Source organism: Narcine bancroftii, chromosome 2 (genome assembly GCF_036971445.1).
Source record: "Narcine bancroftii isolate sNarBan1 chromosome 2, sNarBan1.hap1, whole genome shotgun sequence".
NCBI lineage: Eukaryota > Metazoa > Chordata > Chondrichthyes > Torpediniformes > Narcinidae > Narcine > Narcine bancroftii.
In genome coordinates this window covers 36,960,060-36,978,296 of record NC_091470.1, presented here as the reverse complement: position 1 = coordinate 36,978,296, position 18,237 = coordinate 36,960,060, and the positions used below count along the sequence as shown (strand labels likewise).

General features: G+C 39.4%; 1 protein-coding gene across 8 annotated transcripts in view; it reads left to right on the top strand.

Moving 5' to 3' along the window:
* lrrc9 (leucine rich repeat containing 9) overlaps positions 1-18,237 on the top strand; it is a 168,586-nt gene that overhangs the window by 50,834 nt on the left and 99,515 nt on the right. For all 8 annotated transcript variants that reach the window (XR_011351144.1, XM_069916304.1, XM_069916303.1 and 5 more), the window contains 4 exons: positions 3,843-3,975; positions 8,062-8,202; positions 13,034-13,158; positions 14,885-15,100. Coding sequence is in view for 7 of the 8 variants with exons in the window: in XM_069916304.1 (XP_069772405.1) it covers positions 3,843-3,975; positions 8,062-8,202; positions 13,034-13,158; positions 14,885-15,100 (615 nt within the window). In the remaining variant the exon portion in view is untranslated. The remainder of the gene's footprint in view (positions 1-3,842; positions 3,976-8,061; positions 8,203-13,033; positions 13,159-14,884; positions 15,101-18,237) is intronic.

Below are 18,237 nucleotides of genomic sequence, written 5' to 3'. Positions count from 1 at the left end.
TTCTTCAATATATTTAATAACAAGTATCGATGACCGTACAGTTATCAACACTGTAAGTATTTACAACATGAACCCCTGAAATTTGTCATTATTTTTATCTTAAAAGGTCAAGGCCTTGTACTGTAACAATGTCTACTAATTCTAGATTATGCAGTTGAGGAAACAGCCTTTTTCATGTTGTCAATATCTTAAAGTAATCATTTCCTGTTCCTTTAAATTCTGGGGAATACGGTCTACAGTTCAAATGCCATCTACAAATTTGCCGATGACACCACCGTTGTTGGCAGAATCATAGGCTGGAATGTGGAAGTGTGCAGGAGGGAGATAGATCAGATAGTTAAGTTGTGTCACCACAACAACCTTGTGCTCAACGTTAGAAAAACCAAGAAGCTGATTGTAGACTTCAGGAGGGAGAAATCTGGAACAGACAAACTAGTCCTCATCGTGGGGTCAGCAGTGAAAAGGGTTAAGAACTTCCTGGGTGTCAACATCTCTGAAAATCTATCCTAGGGCTGCGATGTTGATCCAGGCACAAAGAAGGCAAGCCAGCCTTTGTGAGGAGTTTAAGGAGATTTTGTTTGTCACCAAAGACTCTTGCAAATTTCTACAGGTATACTGTGGAGAACATTCTGACTGGTTGCATCACTGTCTGGTATGAAGGTATCAATTCACAGGATAGGGAAATAAAAAACTATAGAGAGTTGTGAACTCAGCCAGCACCATCATGGGCATCACTCTTTACTCTTTTAAAATTAAATTTAGACATACAGCACGGTAACAGGTCATTTCAGCCCACAAGTCCATGCTACCCAATTTTCACCCAATTGGCCTATACTCCGGTATGATTTTGAACAGTGATAACAGTAGTTATTGGGGACTCCATTGTCAGGGGTACAGACAGGAGGTTCTGTGAGCCAGATAGGTATACTTGCATGGTGTGCTGCCTCCCTGGTGCAAGGGTACGAGATATCACAAATCAGGTCCAAAATATTCTGAGAGGAGAGGGAGAGCAGCCTGATGTCTTGGTACATGTGGGTACAAACGACATTGACAAAAAAAGGGAGGAGGTAATGAAAAGGGATTACAGTGAGCTGGGACAAAAGCTGAAAGACAGGAACGCTAGGGTGGTGATCTCGGGTTTACTACCTGTTCCAAATGCAAGTGATGAAAAGAATGTAAGGATAAGGAAAATGAACGTGTGGCTGAGGGGCTGGTGTATAAGGCAAGGATTTGGCTTCTTGGATCATTGGGATCTCTTTTGGGGAAGGCATGATCTTTACAAGAAGGACGGGTTGCACCTAAATCCAAAAGGTGTCAACATTTTGGCAAGTATGTTTGGTACAGCAGTGGGGCAAGGTTTAAACTAATTTGGCAGGGGTATGGGAACCAGAGTGATAGGGAAAAGGGTAGGGAAGATAAAGTAATGGCCAGGAAAAGTAAAATAGGAAAAGTAATGTTGGGAGGAGAAAATAAAAAATCAGATGGTGCAGTGAGTTTTCGTGTCAATGATAGTGTTAAGAAAATTAAAAAGAAAAAAAATAGTGGGCAGAAAAATCAAAAGAAAAGGTTACAGAAGTCACTAGATATTAAAAGGACAAAGAGCATAAGGGCACTTTATCTGAATGCCCGCAGTATTAGAAATAAGGTTAGTGAACTTGAGGCACAAATCAGTACCCATGCCTATGATTTGGTAGCCATCACAGAAACATGGCTACAAGGTGACCCTAAATAGGAATTAAACTTTCAAGGATATCAGGTGGTGCAAAGAGATAGACAGGATGGTAAGGGAGGTGGAGTTGCACTCTTAATCAAAGATGAACTCCAGGCAATAGTGAGGGATGATATAAGATCTAAAGAGCATAATGTTGAGTCCATTTGGGTAGAGATAAAGAATAACAAAGGGAAAAAAATTATTGGTGGGTGTTATCTATCGCCCACCAAATAACAATAGTTTAGTGGCACAGGAAATAAATAGAGAGATAAGTGAGGCATGTAATAATGATATGGCAGTAGTCATATCATGTAAAAATTTATCTAACCAAATTTTAAATATGTCTAATGAAGCAGCCTCAACCACTTCCCTGGATAGAGAATTCCAAACATTCACTACTCTCTGGAAAAAACTATTTTTCCTCTTCTCTGTCCTAAATCTACTCCCCCGAATCTTAAGACTGTGTCCTCTTGTTTTAGTTTCCCCAGCCAGCTCAAAAAACCTTCCTACATCTATCCTATCCATACCCTTCATAATCCTATATGTTTCTATAAGGTCTCCTCTCATTCTTCTGAACTCGAGCGAATACAATCCGAGACGATTTAATCTTTCATTATAAGTCAGCCCCTTCATCCCAGGGATCAACCTAGTAAACCTCCTCTGGACCGTCTCCAAAGCCAGTATATCCTTCCTCAAATATGGATACCAGAACTGGACACTGTACTCCAGGTGCAGTCTCACCAGTACCTTATACAGTTGCAACAATACCTCCCTACTCCTGAATTCAATTCTTCTAGCAATGAAGGCCAACATTCCATTTGCCTTCTTAATAACCTGCTGCACCTGCAACCTAACTTTTTGCGATTCATGCACAAGCACTCCCAAGTCCCTCTGAATAACAGCATGCTGTAGTTTTTCACCCTTTAAATAATATTCAGCTCTTTTATTTTTCTTGCCAAAGTGGATAACCTCACACTTACTAACATTGTACTCCATCTGCCAGACCTTTGCCCACTCATCCAGCTTAACTATATCCCTCTGCAGACTCTCCACATCCTCATTACAATTTGCTCTTCCACTCAATTTGGTGAAACCGCAAACTTGGCTACACCACATTTTGTCCCCTCCTCCAAGTCATCAATGTAAATGATGAACAGTTGTGGGCCTTGCACCAACCCCTGCGGCACCCCACTTACCACTCTCTTCCAACCTGAAAAACTCCCACTTAACCCGACTCTCTGCCTCCTGTCAGACAACCAATTTTGATCCATGCCAATAGAGTTCCCCGGACTCCACTTTCCTGTAACTTACTGATAAGTCTCTTGTGCGGCACCTTATCAAACGCTTTCTGGAAATCCAAATAGACAACATCAACCTGTTCCCCTCTATCCACCGCACCCACTATATCCTCAAAGAATCCTAACAAGTTTGTCAAACAAGATCTTCCCTTATCACAGAGAATGAATTATTTAAATTAAAAGGTCTCACCCTTGGACATATTTAACAGAATATGTTATGGGTAATTTAAATTCTGGGTTATTTTCATGAGTAATTTTGTTTTTTAAATAGTGATTGAAAATAACATGATAGTTCATTGGCAAAAATAAATTATTGATTTTAAAAATTCCTTCCAAGTAACAAATGTTGCAAAATCTCATCTCTTGTTTACTACAGTACCCTGAGATATTGTTTATTTGTTTCTTGGCCTCTTCAAGTATTTTACAAACTTACTATGTTTATAATGTGACTGGAGGGAAAATGTGTTTGATAGCTGATAATCCACCCACTTGTACTTTCCAGGTAAAATATCTGGCAAAGAATTGAGATTTTAAGTTACAGTACTCAGTTTTTTAATTATGCTTTGCACATTGCCATTTCTTTCTTAATCTCCTTGATGTTTTTTGTCTGAAAGAACAATGACCAATTCTAAAAATAAAATTAATCTATTGTTATGAGAATCATTCAGATGAAAGAAATAAAGCATTACATTTTTAAAATTTTATCATCTTTAAAATGTTGATAAATTTTATGCAGTTACTGCTCAGTAAATAGATCACTGGTAATATTAAAAGGAACTCTATGATCCACTCAATAAATTTGACGAGTCTTTAACTTTTGCATATCTTCACAGTTCCTGGGTCGTGATGAGGCAGTTCCTCTCTGCAACAGTCTGAGCTTATGTGAACAGCCCAGAATAGAATATCTGCAGCAACAAGCAAAAACCTGGAATACAAATTTTATTGACCCACTACCTTGCAGATATGGTAAAAGAGACCAGTGTAATAGCATTTTGATTTTTTTCCTTGTATTTACAAATACTATTTCAACAGAATAATTATTCATGTTATATCATTCAAAAAATGAATCCTAGAATCATGGACTGGTACAGCTGGACTGGTACAGCAGAATTGGCGATCAGCCTGCAGTTAGTTCCACACCATACTTTTCCCCCCTGTTCTTACTATACATTTGTTCTTCTAGTTTTTACTTATGGCAGCCATTTTTTAGTTTGATTTCACTCATTTGTTTAAAGTTTTCTTCCTCATGATACCTTCGGAAATCATTTAAATCAGTGAGTATGTTTCTGATCTTTTGAAACAATCTTTTCATTTATCCTATTCTCAATCTTTTACAAGTCTTGTAATTGTCTTCCATACCCTCTGCAAAACATTTACTTTCTCCCTGAAGTGAAGTTACCAGAATTGGACATGTACTACGAATCAACCACAATCAGACAGAGAATTGTGACTAATAGGCTTCAATCACCTTAAAGTGTCAGCACAGCTTGCATGTTGCTGGCCCAGTTCCAAGGCATTTACTGAAGGAGGGATTCGGGCATAACAGCCTTTATGTGGATATCTGGGAGGGAGGAGTCACAGGTTCAGGGGGTGAGCCAGCCCATACACCACATATAGTGGTAGCACCACATTCACCCCTCCTTTTAAACAAAGTCCGGCGGGTAGTGTAGTTTAGTGTTCTTTGCAAATCCAAAGTTCCTTACAGGTTCAGCCTGTTCTGGTGGTCTCGCCTGTCTTTGTGACTGTCGAAGGGTCTGCTGTGACACAGCTGTTTTTTTCCAGACAGTGTCTTGTGCAATAGACAGTGCCTCTGGTGGTTGAGGGGTGTTGGTACCATGGTGTTGTTTGGGTTGTTTGGATTTTGGGGCATAAAATTGGGTGCCAATAGTGAGGCTGGTTGGTTGGGGTTACTGGGGGAGGGGATTGGCTGATTAGTTGAGGGGGGTCTCCTGCACACGCTAGGTCCCAGATGGAGACGGTGTCCTGTCGACCATCTTGATATACCACATAGGCAAATTGGGGGTTGGAGTGGAGGAGGTGGACCTTTTTGACAGAAGGTCAGTTTTGTGGTGTCTGATGTACCTTCTGAGTAGCACCAGCCCAGGGTTCGTCAGCTAGGACGATAGTGTAGTTCTGGATACCGACTTCCTGGGGAAGGAAAAGAGCCTTTCATGCGGTGTTGCATTCATGGCCATACAGAGAAGGGACCTGGTGGCATGGAGCGCATCAGAGAGGGTGTTTTGCCACTGGGAGATGATTAAAGACTAAGACTAAGAGAACTTCCCTCCAAATGGTGTCAATTTCCCTCTCTACCTGTCCATTCCCCCAGTGTTATAGCCCATGGTCCTGCTCTTGGCTATGCCCTTGGCCAACAGGCACTGACGCAGCTCCTTGCTCATAAAGGAGGATGCCCGGTTGCAATGGATATAGCAGGGGTTTCCAAACAGAGCAAAGATGCTATGTAGCACCTTTATGATGGTGGCCGTGGTCATATGGGGCAGAGGTTGACAAAAAGGAAATGGGAGTATTCGTCCACAATGTTTAGAAAGTACACATTTCTTTTGGTGGATGGGAGGGGTCCCTTAAAGTCCACGCTCAGCTCCTTGAAGGGGCAGGTGGCTTTGACAAGGTGGGTTTTGTCCGGCTGGTAGAACTGGGGTTTGCACGGCGCAGATCGGGCAGTTGCGTGTCAACTCCCTGATGACTTCGACCAAGTAGCGGAGGTTGCAGGCTCTTATATTGTTTTTCTCTGCTCTTGACCACCACTACTTGGGCTGGTGCTGGGTTCTATGCTGTCGGCTGCATGTGGCACTGCTGGGGAAAGGTTGGGACTTACATAGTTTCGTGTAGTGCCCTTTCTTGCTTCAAGTGGAGTATGTAGCACTTCAAGCTGTGCAGCTCTTACGGGTGTGCTTCCCATGCCCGCAGAAGTAGCACTTCTGGCACTTGATAGCTGCAGCAGTGACGTGGGACCCCGTTTCCCAAGATGGTGGTGCCTGTGTCCCCCACACAGTGGCTATGTTACCTGAAGAGAATGCTTCAGCACTTTGTTGCACTGTCTCCAGCAATTTAGCCAAGCCACTACTTCCTGCAGGCTCCAATCGCCATTTTCTAGTAGCCTCTGTATGATGTAGTCAGAGCTGAACCTGGCCACACATGCATCCCGTATTAGGCCTTTGAGATGGGCAGCCAAAGAGACTTCTCAGCAGTCGCAGGCTTGCCCCAGCTGCCACAGTGCCAACACATATTCAGCTAATCAACTCACCCGGCACTTGTTTTCGGCTGCCCAGGAGGAACCATGTGTATATGACGTTGGTTGGGGCTTGGTACTGCTTCTGCAGGAACTCCATTGCTTCAGAGTAAGTAGCAAAGTCTCTTATCACTTGGAAAACCCAGTGGCTGACTTGAGCAAGGAGCACTTCCCTCTTGTCTTCTTCACTCCACACATCATTGCGCCTCATGAATACATTGAGGCAGTGCACCAACTGGTCGAATTTAGTCGAGGCCTCTAGATCCTTGGGGTCAGTGTTTCATTTATCTGTACTACCATGTCCATGGTCTAAAATTAAAATTAAATTGTACTCCCAATCAACCGCAATCAGACAAAGAAACAGAGAATCATGATTAACAGCCTTTATGGGGATATGGGAGGGAGGAGTCACATGTTCAGGGAGTGGGCCAGCCCATACAGCACATATATACATCTATACACATAGTGGTAGCACCATAGGATACAATATCTACTAATTTTTGAACTAGTTTAACTAAAGTTTAAGATTATTTTATTGTCATGTAATAGAATAGAAAATGTGATATTACATAAAATTTCCTTTAGTCTACTGTCCAGCTGACAAAGATATGCTATCAGCAAAAAATGCCCAGTTTGTCTTAAAGTCAGAGACAGAGAAGCAAAAGAGTGTCCCCCAGCATCACTGAATGTCTATGGCTTTGCCTCCCGCAGCCTCCACAACCGTACAGTCTTCAGTCTAAACCATCAGCAACCTGAGGTCCAGGCGCACACCTCTGACACAATCAGGAAGTCTCCAGCATTCTCTCGCATCCCAATTCCAATACCACTTCAGCCAGTCTGGTGCTAGTCTCAAGCAGTCCGCAGCCTGGTATGCAGTTGCCAGCTGTCAGCATCCTATGTGGGTACCTCGCCTTGTGTCACCAACAGCTCACCACCTGGGTGTTCATCAGCCTTGGAGCCCATCAGTGATCCAGTGGGTTGCTTCAACTTCTCAAACAGAGGGTGGTCTCTCTGTTTTCTGGTACCCTGCATCAGATCTCCGCTTCCCTGGAGTCTGCATCTCCTCGTGGCTGTTGCCAATCATAGGCGCCACCATCTTGGGCCAGACCCCTTGATCACTGGATTTTAAAATAAATCACTGTTTCCTCTTTTAACAGGCCATTTAAAGCCTGTACAGAGCTGATGGCACTCAGACCTAGTGGTGGAACACTGCAGGGGACCACTGAGACTCCTTTTCTAGGATGAATCTCTTCTGATGTGCTTGCATTCCCTTTGAAATGTATTACCTTCTGTTGGACAAATAATACAGCACCAATTGGGTAGAAATTTAATCAAAGGTTTTAATGAATAGCAAACAGAGCAAATTTCCTTGTTTGTGCTGAAATTCATTTTCTTGAGTTCGAGAGATTTTAGTCACCAAATGTCACTGTTGATATTCCTTTTCTGTTTATTGCTGTATTCTACAAGTTGAGTCCACATACTAATGCTGTGAGTACAGCTGTTATCTAAGGAAGTACAACTTCTAGTCATCCTTCCGTAACTCTATTCTGCTCCAGACTTGCTATTGGTCAAATTGGTTTATGAAAGTGCTCTACTATTTTTTTCATTCAACAGGTTCTGACTAATATTCACAAAGGGTTTAAATACAAAGCTAGACACTTGGAGTCTACAAATGTATTAGACTTCTGAATAATTTAATAATCACAGTGCAAATTGTATATGGTCTGCTGGAAGAGAGTAGAAGGAACAATGATTCTATTCTGCATGTTCTTGAAATTAAATTTATACAATCTTGCTTTTAGGTCAACTGATCATTGCTAAAGTCTTCCTTGGTCATAGTATTCAGGCCTTTGATTCAGAACTCATTCAACGGTTAAGGTATCCAAATGTGAATTCTGTCTATAGACCAAGGAAGTTTGATACCGGATCTGCCATAGATAAAGGTAACAAAGAGCATAATACATTCATATTGCTTTGGAAAATACTAAATTGTCTTTCAATAATTCTCTTACCAGGAAAAGCAAATCAAAGGCAAAATGTTGGAATAACATATCTTCTAATTGGCATTTCTCAACGAATTCAAGATATTAATTAAGTACATCTAAACTTCCAGTCAGAGTTCTGTATCCAGACTCCCTGATAGAAATTCTGAACTGTTACTAATAGATAAGTAAAACCCATTTCCCAGCTGTGAAATACATTGGATCCAACTAACCTTGAAAATATGGTTGTGTGAAGTGGGTAGTAGTTTAAGGCTCAACTCTCATGTGTTCCCTCATTTATCTGCAGACATTAATTCTCAATGATAGAATTGAAAACCAAAAAATCTAAAAATGTATAATCTAAAATAAAAACAAGCAGGTCAGTCACCATCTCTGGAGTGAGAAACCATTGACGTCTCAGTTCAATTACCTTGCATGAGACCTGGTGGAAAAAAAAACATTTAAGATGTTTTTAAGTTGCAGAGAAAGGGAAGAGTATAAAGAATGAAGGGAATGTCTCTGATAGGGTAGGAAAGAGAAACAGAATGGCACAGGTGCCTCTTGAAAGAAGGTTGAAGAAATAGGAAGAGACAAATAACTACAGGAGAGATGGTGAAATGTGGTGGAAATATGGAATACAAAAGAATGTGGGAAACATCTGCGAGAGAAAATAATAAGTTAATAATGTTTCATCAGAACTGGCCCAGACCAAGTTGTCTGAAGTTTGTTGAATTCATTGTCAAGTCCTCAGGACTTTTAGGGACTTGACTGGAAATGAGATGCTGTTCTTTGAGCCTGCTTTGTACTCTGGTTACTGACAGTCTCCAGTTCATGGAACATGGTCAGAGTGGGATAAAGAATAGGTGAAAGGATCTAAATGCTCACAAACACTACTGTGGACAAAATGGACATGTTCTGCATATCTCAAGTTGAATTTTGTGATAACAATGTAGAGGATTCTTCATTGTTAGCATCAAATGCAATGCATTCAGTTGGAAGGAATTCAAGTGAATCAGTGCTTCAGGTGGCAGGACTATTTATGTCCAAAAAGTAGCAACACAGAAATGTTGGAAGCACTCAGCAGGTCTCATAGCATTCATAAGAGTTAAAGATGTATTACTAACACTTTGGGTCTGAGCCCTTCCTAAAGGGATGACCAAAAAACAGATAGACTGGTGTAAAGGGAAGAACGACAGGGGAAGGAGTACAGGCCAACAGACAAATCTATTCATTGGATGTGACAAGAGGAAAAGTACAAATTGATTGGGGGAGGAAGGCTGTTTTTGGCTCTGTTAAAGGAGACAGAGGGAAAAGGGAAGAGAAAGAAACTGCACTGGAGAAAAGGAAACATTGGAAAAGATGGGGTGGAGGGGAGGCTAACAGAAACCGGAGGTTAATATTAATAATTGTCTATAGACAGAATTCACATTTGGTGCACACAGGGAATATGAGGTGTTCCTTTAATTTCTGGGTAATCTCTGTCTGGCAGTGCATGAGATCATGGACAGACAAGTCAGCAAGGGAATGGGGTGGGGAATTTAAATGAATGGCCACTAAGAGATCCCTGATGGACAAAGCTGAGGTGCGCAATGAAGTGATCTCTTAGTCTGGGTCCAGTCTCTCCAATGTAAAGAGCACAACGGGAGCACCCAATGCAACATATGACACACTGATTCACAAGTGAAGTGTTGCTTCACTTGGAAAGTCTGCTTGGGGCCCCAAATGGTGGTGAGGGTAGGAGGATTAGGTGCAAATGGAGCACCTCCTGCAATCACAGGGAAAGGTGGCAAGGTTATGATTGGTGGTAAGAGAATAATGGAGGGAGTAGTATCTGCAGAAGGAGGAGAGGGGAATATGTCTGGTGGTGGGATCACATAATAGATGGCAGAGGATGATATGTTGGATGTTGAGGCTGGTGGGATGATAGGTGAGGACAAGGAGAATCCTGTCATTTTTGTGAGCAGGGGTAGATGTGTGTATATAATGGAGGATATCCAGCCATGAGGGCTGAGTTGATGGTGGTAGAGGGAAACCCACGTTGTTTGAAGAAGGAGGACATCTCTGAAGATCTGACATGGAAGACCTTGTCCTGGAATCAGATGAGACAGAGAAATTGAGAGAAGGGAATGGAATCCTTACAGAGGCAGGGTGTGAAGAAGTGTAGTCGAGGTAGCCTGTGGGTTTGTAGACTATGTCTGTCTTGAGTTTGTCTCCCTACATACTCTTGTTATTAACACTTGTACACTAAAAACCATTCCTTTTTATCAAAACCATTCATCATTTTGAGAATTATCAAATGTCTTGATGGCTAAGAAATTTATCCCACACTTCTCAATAAATCTCTTGTGCACCTTCACCAAGGACAGGATATGATTCCTGAAATGTGTTAATCTAAACTATACATAGTAGTTCTGCTGAGGCCTTCTTTCTTTTTCAATCTTTTATTAGCATTTCATAATAGACACAGCATATGGAAATTAGAAATAACTCAATTAAAATGGTATGTCCAAGTCTACATAGTATAAGTATCATATATAAACTCCAAAAAGTGAAAATGTGACATATTAGAAATAATTCTCCTAACAAAGTGAACAGAGATCAAGAAATAATTCTAATATTACATATAAAAAAACCCAACTAATCTACTAAAAAAAATAATAAAATAACAAAAAAAAACTGAGCTGCCTATCTCGAGGATCTGTTGAATAGTTTAAAACATAGATCCAGTCCACACCTTTAGAAAACAAAAATGATAAGAATTATATTATATCTGGAAAGGAAGAGTCAATTCTCAGAATAGCGCAAGTTATATCCCATGAACGTAATCAATAAATGGTTTCCATGTTTCTTCATATTTAGTAGTTGTAGCTAAAGTATGACTTCTGATTTTTTTTTCTCACTATAAGAAAAGCATAACATGAGAAAGCCAATGAAATAATGTAGGAGAATCAGAGTCTTTCTATTTAAATAAAATGGCTCTTCTAGCTAATAGTGTAGAAAAGCTACAACTTGATATGCAGAAGTAGATAAACAACCTACATCTGTAATTCCAATAAAAGCAGTTAAGGGGTTAGGTTGTAATTGAATAACTGGATTCATTGATAGAGTTTTTAAAATCTTTCCATATTTTTTCTAACGTGGGACATGACCAAAGCATATAAATTTATGAAGCTTCCTCAGTATTGCACCTATCACAAGTAGATCTCGTATTAAGAAAGATGTGAGCTAGTTTATCTTTAGACATATAAGCTCTAAGAACTATTTTCAACTGTATTAAAGAATGACGTGCACAAAATGAAGAAGTATTAACTAGTCTAGTAATTCTACCCCACGTTTCAGGAGATAATGTTAGTTGAAACTGCTGAGGCCTCACTGGCCTCTTGTCATGGTTTTGCACAATTCATTGAGTTACACTTCTATTTGTAAACTTTGTGCTATTCCAGCAAGATGCTCAAATTTTCCTGGGTTTCTTTATGCACACACAACTTACTGTTTGAATTTGTGTTATTTTGTTCATACTACTCTTCTCATTCATTTCACATTTCTCTGCTTTATATTTGATCTGCCATGTTTCTAGCCATTTGAGCAATTTTCTCAAACTCTTTATTGTCCTCCTTGTTTACTGCATTTGAGTTTGCTAATCATGTGTATGACATACAGATCTGAAATGATTATACTATACTAAAAACACAGAATTGCTGGAGGAGCTCAGCAGGTCTCACAGGTACTTAAAAAAGGGCTCAGGCCTGAAACATCGGTCATAGAGCTTTATCTCCTTTGGATGCTGTGAGCCCTGCTGAGATCCTCCAGCATTAATCAAAGCCTCAGCAAGCTTTCATGTTTCACTGATCATACTATACAACCAATCCCAGCTACAGTAGGGAGAACAGGTATGGATAAATGTGATATTCAGTATATGTTTCCATCTCATCAGATACTTTGGAATATATGGATGAGAAGCAGGAGCAAGAGAGTACCACTTAGCATGTCACTATTTTACAAGATCACAACTGATCGCATTTTAAACTCAATTCCATGTTCTGGTCTACCAGTAATAACCATTTATCAATTTCATATCAAGACTCTATTTATCTCTACCTGAAAATCAATTCAGTTTTAAATGGCCAACTTTTTAAACAGTGATTCCCTAGTTCAAAATTATTATGCAATGGGAAACAGGCTCTATACATTCACTCTGTCAGGACCCATCAGGATCTTGTATGTTTCAATCAAGTCTTCTCACTCTTCAGAGTATACAAATCTAAATTGTCCAACCTTTTAAAAGTACACACCCTTCCACTTGCCAGTCTAGTAAACCTTATATGACGTGCTTCCAAAGCAGTAGTATCCTTAAATGAGGAGATCAATATAATGCTTTGTACTCTTGGTGTAGTCTCACCAATACCATTCCCCTGTATATTAAAAAAAAAACCTTTATTTTTGCATTCAATTCCCCCAATAATAAATTCTCTTGACTTTCCATATTCCTTACTACTCTTGTATACAACAATCTGATGGTTTGTTGTCATTACTAAGATAGTCCCAAAGACCAAATTGAAGATAATTATAACCACAGATTGTAGATTAACATCTCCCAGTCATTTCCTTTTGGAGTTAAAGACCACCATTTTTTAATACAGTAGTGCAAAGCACAATCTTCAGTTCAGGTAAATTGCTCTGGTGAAGTTCCTGCCTTCATTATCCCATATTTTTATAAATAATTAACAAAATTATCAAAATGGGTAAATGTTAAATATTTTTTAATTTCTTCAATTTTTCATGTACCTTTAAGGTAGCTCAAAATCCTTAAAACTCCATGGCAGCTGTGATTGCAGTTTTCGACAGTATGAGTGGTTTGTATTTGACCATGAGCTTGTTGTGCCTGAATACCTCATCGATTTTGAATACACTACACAGGTATGAACAGTAGAAGTCATGAGTAGAACATTAGGCAAATTATGATGTGTTTGTATTTCAACAGAAAATCTTGCATGACTGAAGAATTTTTTTTTCCCAGATTTTGAATCATCTTGGTACAAACATATGACCTAATTGCCTGCAAGATTTCTTGTTCAGGTCATGAAATCAAAACAGAAAAGCAGTGGTGCCAATTCTGACCCCTTGGAAATGCCACTGTGTGTTTACCACTAGGACATGTGTAATGACCAAGAGACTGCAAACATTAGTTACAATGTTTGTACTCCATATCTAATTTTATATTTGGCAAACTATAATTTTATATAAAAATATGTACTTATTATATGCACTTATTATGACACAATTAATTTAGTGTTGCCTCCAGTTTAAATTTCAGCAACAAAAAAACTGAAAACTCTAAGAGTGTAAGAATCTGATAATTATGCTGAGGAAGAAAGAGGTAGATGGGCTGAATAATCCAGTCATATAAACTTGATTTAAACATTATTTTATAATTCTAAAATACACTGACTTATGCCATTTTTTATGGAGTTAATAACTTAATAAGTTTGTTTATTTGTTGCATTATACCTCATACATTGATAGAAATGAGTTAGAGGGATATGGGGCAGGCACACGCAAAAAGGATGAGCTCAAATGGGAAACTTGCGCCCCTTTCACAGTTGAAAGTGATCCCAGGAATTAACGGCCAATCGGCCTTTAAAGTGTCCAGTATGAAAGCAAAATCAGCTCAACGCCAACATCAGATGACATCATCTCATGCCGGGGATTGACGGCCTCAACCCCTAGTACAATCCCTAGCGTCTGCAGATGCCAGCGTTGCAATCAGGCAAGTGTAGAATGGGTAATTGCATTGTGGGATTGAAATGACCCACATTTTTGTGTGAGTGCAAGAATGTGAAGAAAGAAAAGATTAAAATGAAGGTATAAACTTTGCAGTGGGAAAATTGCAGCGAGGATAGTGGACAAAGCAATAGTGGACAATTTTTAAATAGTGTGGGAAAATCAGTAGTGTTCTAGTACACAATTTATACAGTGTGGGAAAGTTGGTAGCTTTGTCCCACAGTCTTTATAAGTGTACTTTAGAGTGCTACCAACTTTCCCATGCTGTTTAAAAATTGTCCATTATTGCTATTCATTGCTAGCACTTTCCTATAGTCCCTTATAAGATTTATATAGGTTGGCACAACAACAGGGGCTGAAGGGCTCACACTGTGCTGAATATAAACCTTTATTATGTTATAATTAGCCATGATTATTTGTTCAAATATAAGATCATAATACATTAATCAGGATTTAGGGCAGGTCCACAATCGCTCGATGCGTTATAACAGGTAGAACAGGTAGAAGGTAGAACAGTTCTAACCCTGAGTATGGCTCCTTCCAAGTGTGAACACATTTACATCCCAATGAGGAGTGGGCAAGTGTAAAAAGCCAAACTCCCATTCCTATCCTGGGACACTATATGGCTGATTTAGTGAATGCAAATGTAAAAGGGGTTTAGTCAGCATGGATGAGTGGGGTTTAAGGGCTAATTTTGTGTTGTATAGCAATAGTGGACAATTTTTAAACAGTGTGGGAAAGCAGTAGTGTTCTAGTACACAATTTATACAACATGGGAGAGTTGGTAGCTTTATGAAAGATCTCATAATAGGGAGTTATTTTACAAAACATTTAACTGAATGTATTCCATCCAATTATTTAGAATGATCATCAGAAATGTTATTCTGCTTTTTCTGAAAATAAAATGTCTCAAAGAAAGTATAGTAAATCAGAAATAATGATGACACAAGAAGGCAAGGCCCTTGATGAAGAAGCTCTGAGAATGGATCCTGTTGTGAAGCAAAAACCTAAAATCCTGAGCTTGGGAGAAATGACCTTACTTTCTATATCTAAAGCTTCAACATTGAATCAGATCACAGTGAGTTATTTCCAGTAAACTGTGCATAGTAACTAAAGATTTTGGCCAAAAGCTGGTTCCTAGCAATAATCCCACAATTCAGGTTTAAGCATTCTAATTTTAATGCAACAGTAAGAACAAGTTATGAGTAAATATCTTGTTTGTCATTATGATAATACAGCTGTTCAATCAGATATATTTTCCAAATAGACATTGTGCTATATAATTAATTGTGGAGAGAAAGATGGTGAGGGGCTTACATTTGGTAAATGATCTTGAAAGATTATTCATTTCAGTATTGTGCAAGATTTTCAGGAGTTTGTTCAATTATCTCTAAGAGAAAGGTAAATCTAAATTATGCAAAATGATCAACAACAAAACAAATCAATCTTAAGAGTATGAAGTCCTTCATTTGAAGTAGATTTCTTGGTTATTCTGGTAATACTCCAATGGATGCTTTCCAAATTATCAAGCTGCAAAGGTTGTTATAGGCTAATTTTCATTTCAGCTTGTGGCTGATGCCTCAAAAGCATTTTCCTTCTGTTACAAGATCATACCAGCAACCACAAAGAAGGCATATCACACAAGGGTAAAGATGAACCATTACTTTATTAACAAAAATTCACCTTCAAACTTTAATTAAAAATCCCCCCTTTTATAACAATGCCCACTGGTTACTATGCAGATCTCTATAACAGTGCAAAACTAATAAATTCCCCAGCCTAAATATAACATATGTAATTAAAGTCTGTTATATTTCCAACCAGCCCACAGAAAAACTTAGACACAAAACACACAAGACTCACAAAACTTCGATCTCAACCGAAGCAAAGATCGTAAACAAAATTCAGTTTGTTTGGTAAACTGAAGCCAAAAGATCTTTGAGAGAGAGCACAAAATTTGAAGTTGTCTTCTTGTTTTGCTTGCAGAGAGAGGAACAACTGGCTTGGTCCGGATCCTTCTGGCTGCCTTCAGAATGTTCATCCTTTTTGAAATCCCAACATTCTAAACTGTCCTCCAGACCATGACTCATGATCTGGGCCTCCTTCCACTCCACAGCACCCCCCAGTGGTGGTTTATCATACAAGTCCAGAAATTTTTAGATCATTTTCTGCACATGCTCAGTCCGTCTCCCACTCTCTCAGCAGTCCACGTTCACTTTGGCTCTCGAAGGCAAACTGTCACTTTTTAACAAAACCACACAACACATAGGCCAATACACAACACAGAACTCTGTAAAACTTCTTTTTCAAACTCTGTCAGGACATGATGAACATTGACAAGAAAACATTTATTGGCCTGATAAGGTGGTGCTGGACCTTGTTATCATAATTTGTCTTTGGAGTCAAAATCCTGGGATTTAATTTTAAGTGCATAATTTTCTGAGTAGCCAACAGCGTGTACAAGAGATACATTTGTACAGAAATTCACCTGTCTCACAAGGATTTGATATCAAATATGTACTTTTTTTGAAGTTATTGTATTTTTCTGGCAACTCCAGTAAGAATGTCTGGTTTTCCTTCTTCTGATAAGTGTAACCAGAATTATATCAGAAGAATACAACAATGTCACAGCACATATGATGCTAACAGGTTTTAAATTTAATTAGATTTTCACTTGAATGCCACAAGAACCTTGCACTGCAGGATAGACATCAGAATCAGAATTTATTGTCATGAACAAGTCATGATATTTGGTAGTTTGGGGCAGCCTCATAGTGCAAACATTCATATTATCACTATCTTACAACATTATTATAAGAAAAAAATTAAAATAGTAGTGCATGAGAAGTAAGGCTGTACTTTTGGTTCATTGATTGTTCAGGAATCTGATGGCAGCAGGGAAGAAGCTGTCTTTGTGCCATTGAGTACTCATCTTTAAGCTCCTGTACCACCTTCCTGATGGTAGCAGAGAAAGAAGGCATGGCCTGAGTGGTGGGGTTCTTTGAAGATGGAGGTTTTTTTTAAGACACCGGCTTATGTAGATGTCCTTGATGGAGTGAAGTCTGGTGCCTGTGATATCATAGACGAAGTTAACAACCCCCTGGAGTTTATTCTTGTCCTGCTAGTTGGTGCCTCCATACCAGGCAGTGATGTAGCCAACCAGAATGCTCTCCTTGGTACATCTGTAAAAGTTTTTGAGATTTCTCGGTGACATACCAAATATAGCCACTGGTGAGCCTTCTTTTTGATTGCATCAAAATGGAGGATCCTTGGAGACATTGACACCCATGAATTTGAAGTTCTTGACCCTCTCCACTACTGAGCCTTCGATGAGGACTGGGTCATATTCCCCTGATTTCTTTCTTAAGTCCATAATCATTTCCTTGGTTTTGCTAATGTCAAGAGCAAGATTGTTGTTATTACATCATTTAACTAGCTGATATATCTCCCTCCTGCACACTTCCTCGTTGCCATTTGTGATTCTGCCAACAAATGTGGAGTCATCGGCAAACTTGTAGATAGTATTGGAATTGTGCCTGGCCAACAGTCATGGGTGTATAATGAGTAGAGCAGTGGGCTAAGCACACATCCTTGGAGTGCACCTTTGTTAATAATCAGTGAGGAGGAGACATTGTTTCCAATTCGTACTGTGGTCTTCTGATGAGAAAGTCAAAGATCCAGTTGCAGAGTGGTGTACAGAGGCCTAGAGTTTGTAGCTTTTTGACCAGCACTGAGGGAGTAAAGCTGAGCTGTAGTCGATGAAGAGCAGCCATATGCTGTTTTTGAGGTGATCCAGAGCTGAATGGAGAGCCAGCGATATTGCATCTTCTGTGGAGTGATTGTGACAAAAGGTGAATTGCAGTGGGTTCAGATCTTTTTTAGGTATATTGTGTAGATATTGCTAGCTTCATAGAATTCAGTGTGGCATTTACTCTTGCAATACTTGAACGAGGCTGAAATGAAAAATGTGCAATATCCCTTAAAATAAATTTGATAATATATTTTGGTAATTGTATTAATGAGTTGTTTTTAACTGTTTTTATGGGAACCAGCTGTTTTTAGCATTGTATTACAGGTAAACAATTCTTTATCTTGAACCCTTGGGGTCAGTGTGTTCCAAATTTCGCATTTTTCCGGATTTCAGAACAAAAGCCGGCTGCCCCGGATTTAAACCCACCCAAATTGTGCTGCTGTATTCACCCCCTTCCAGTCACG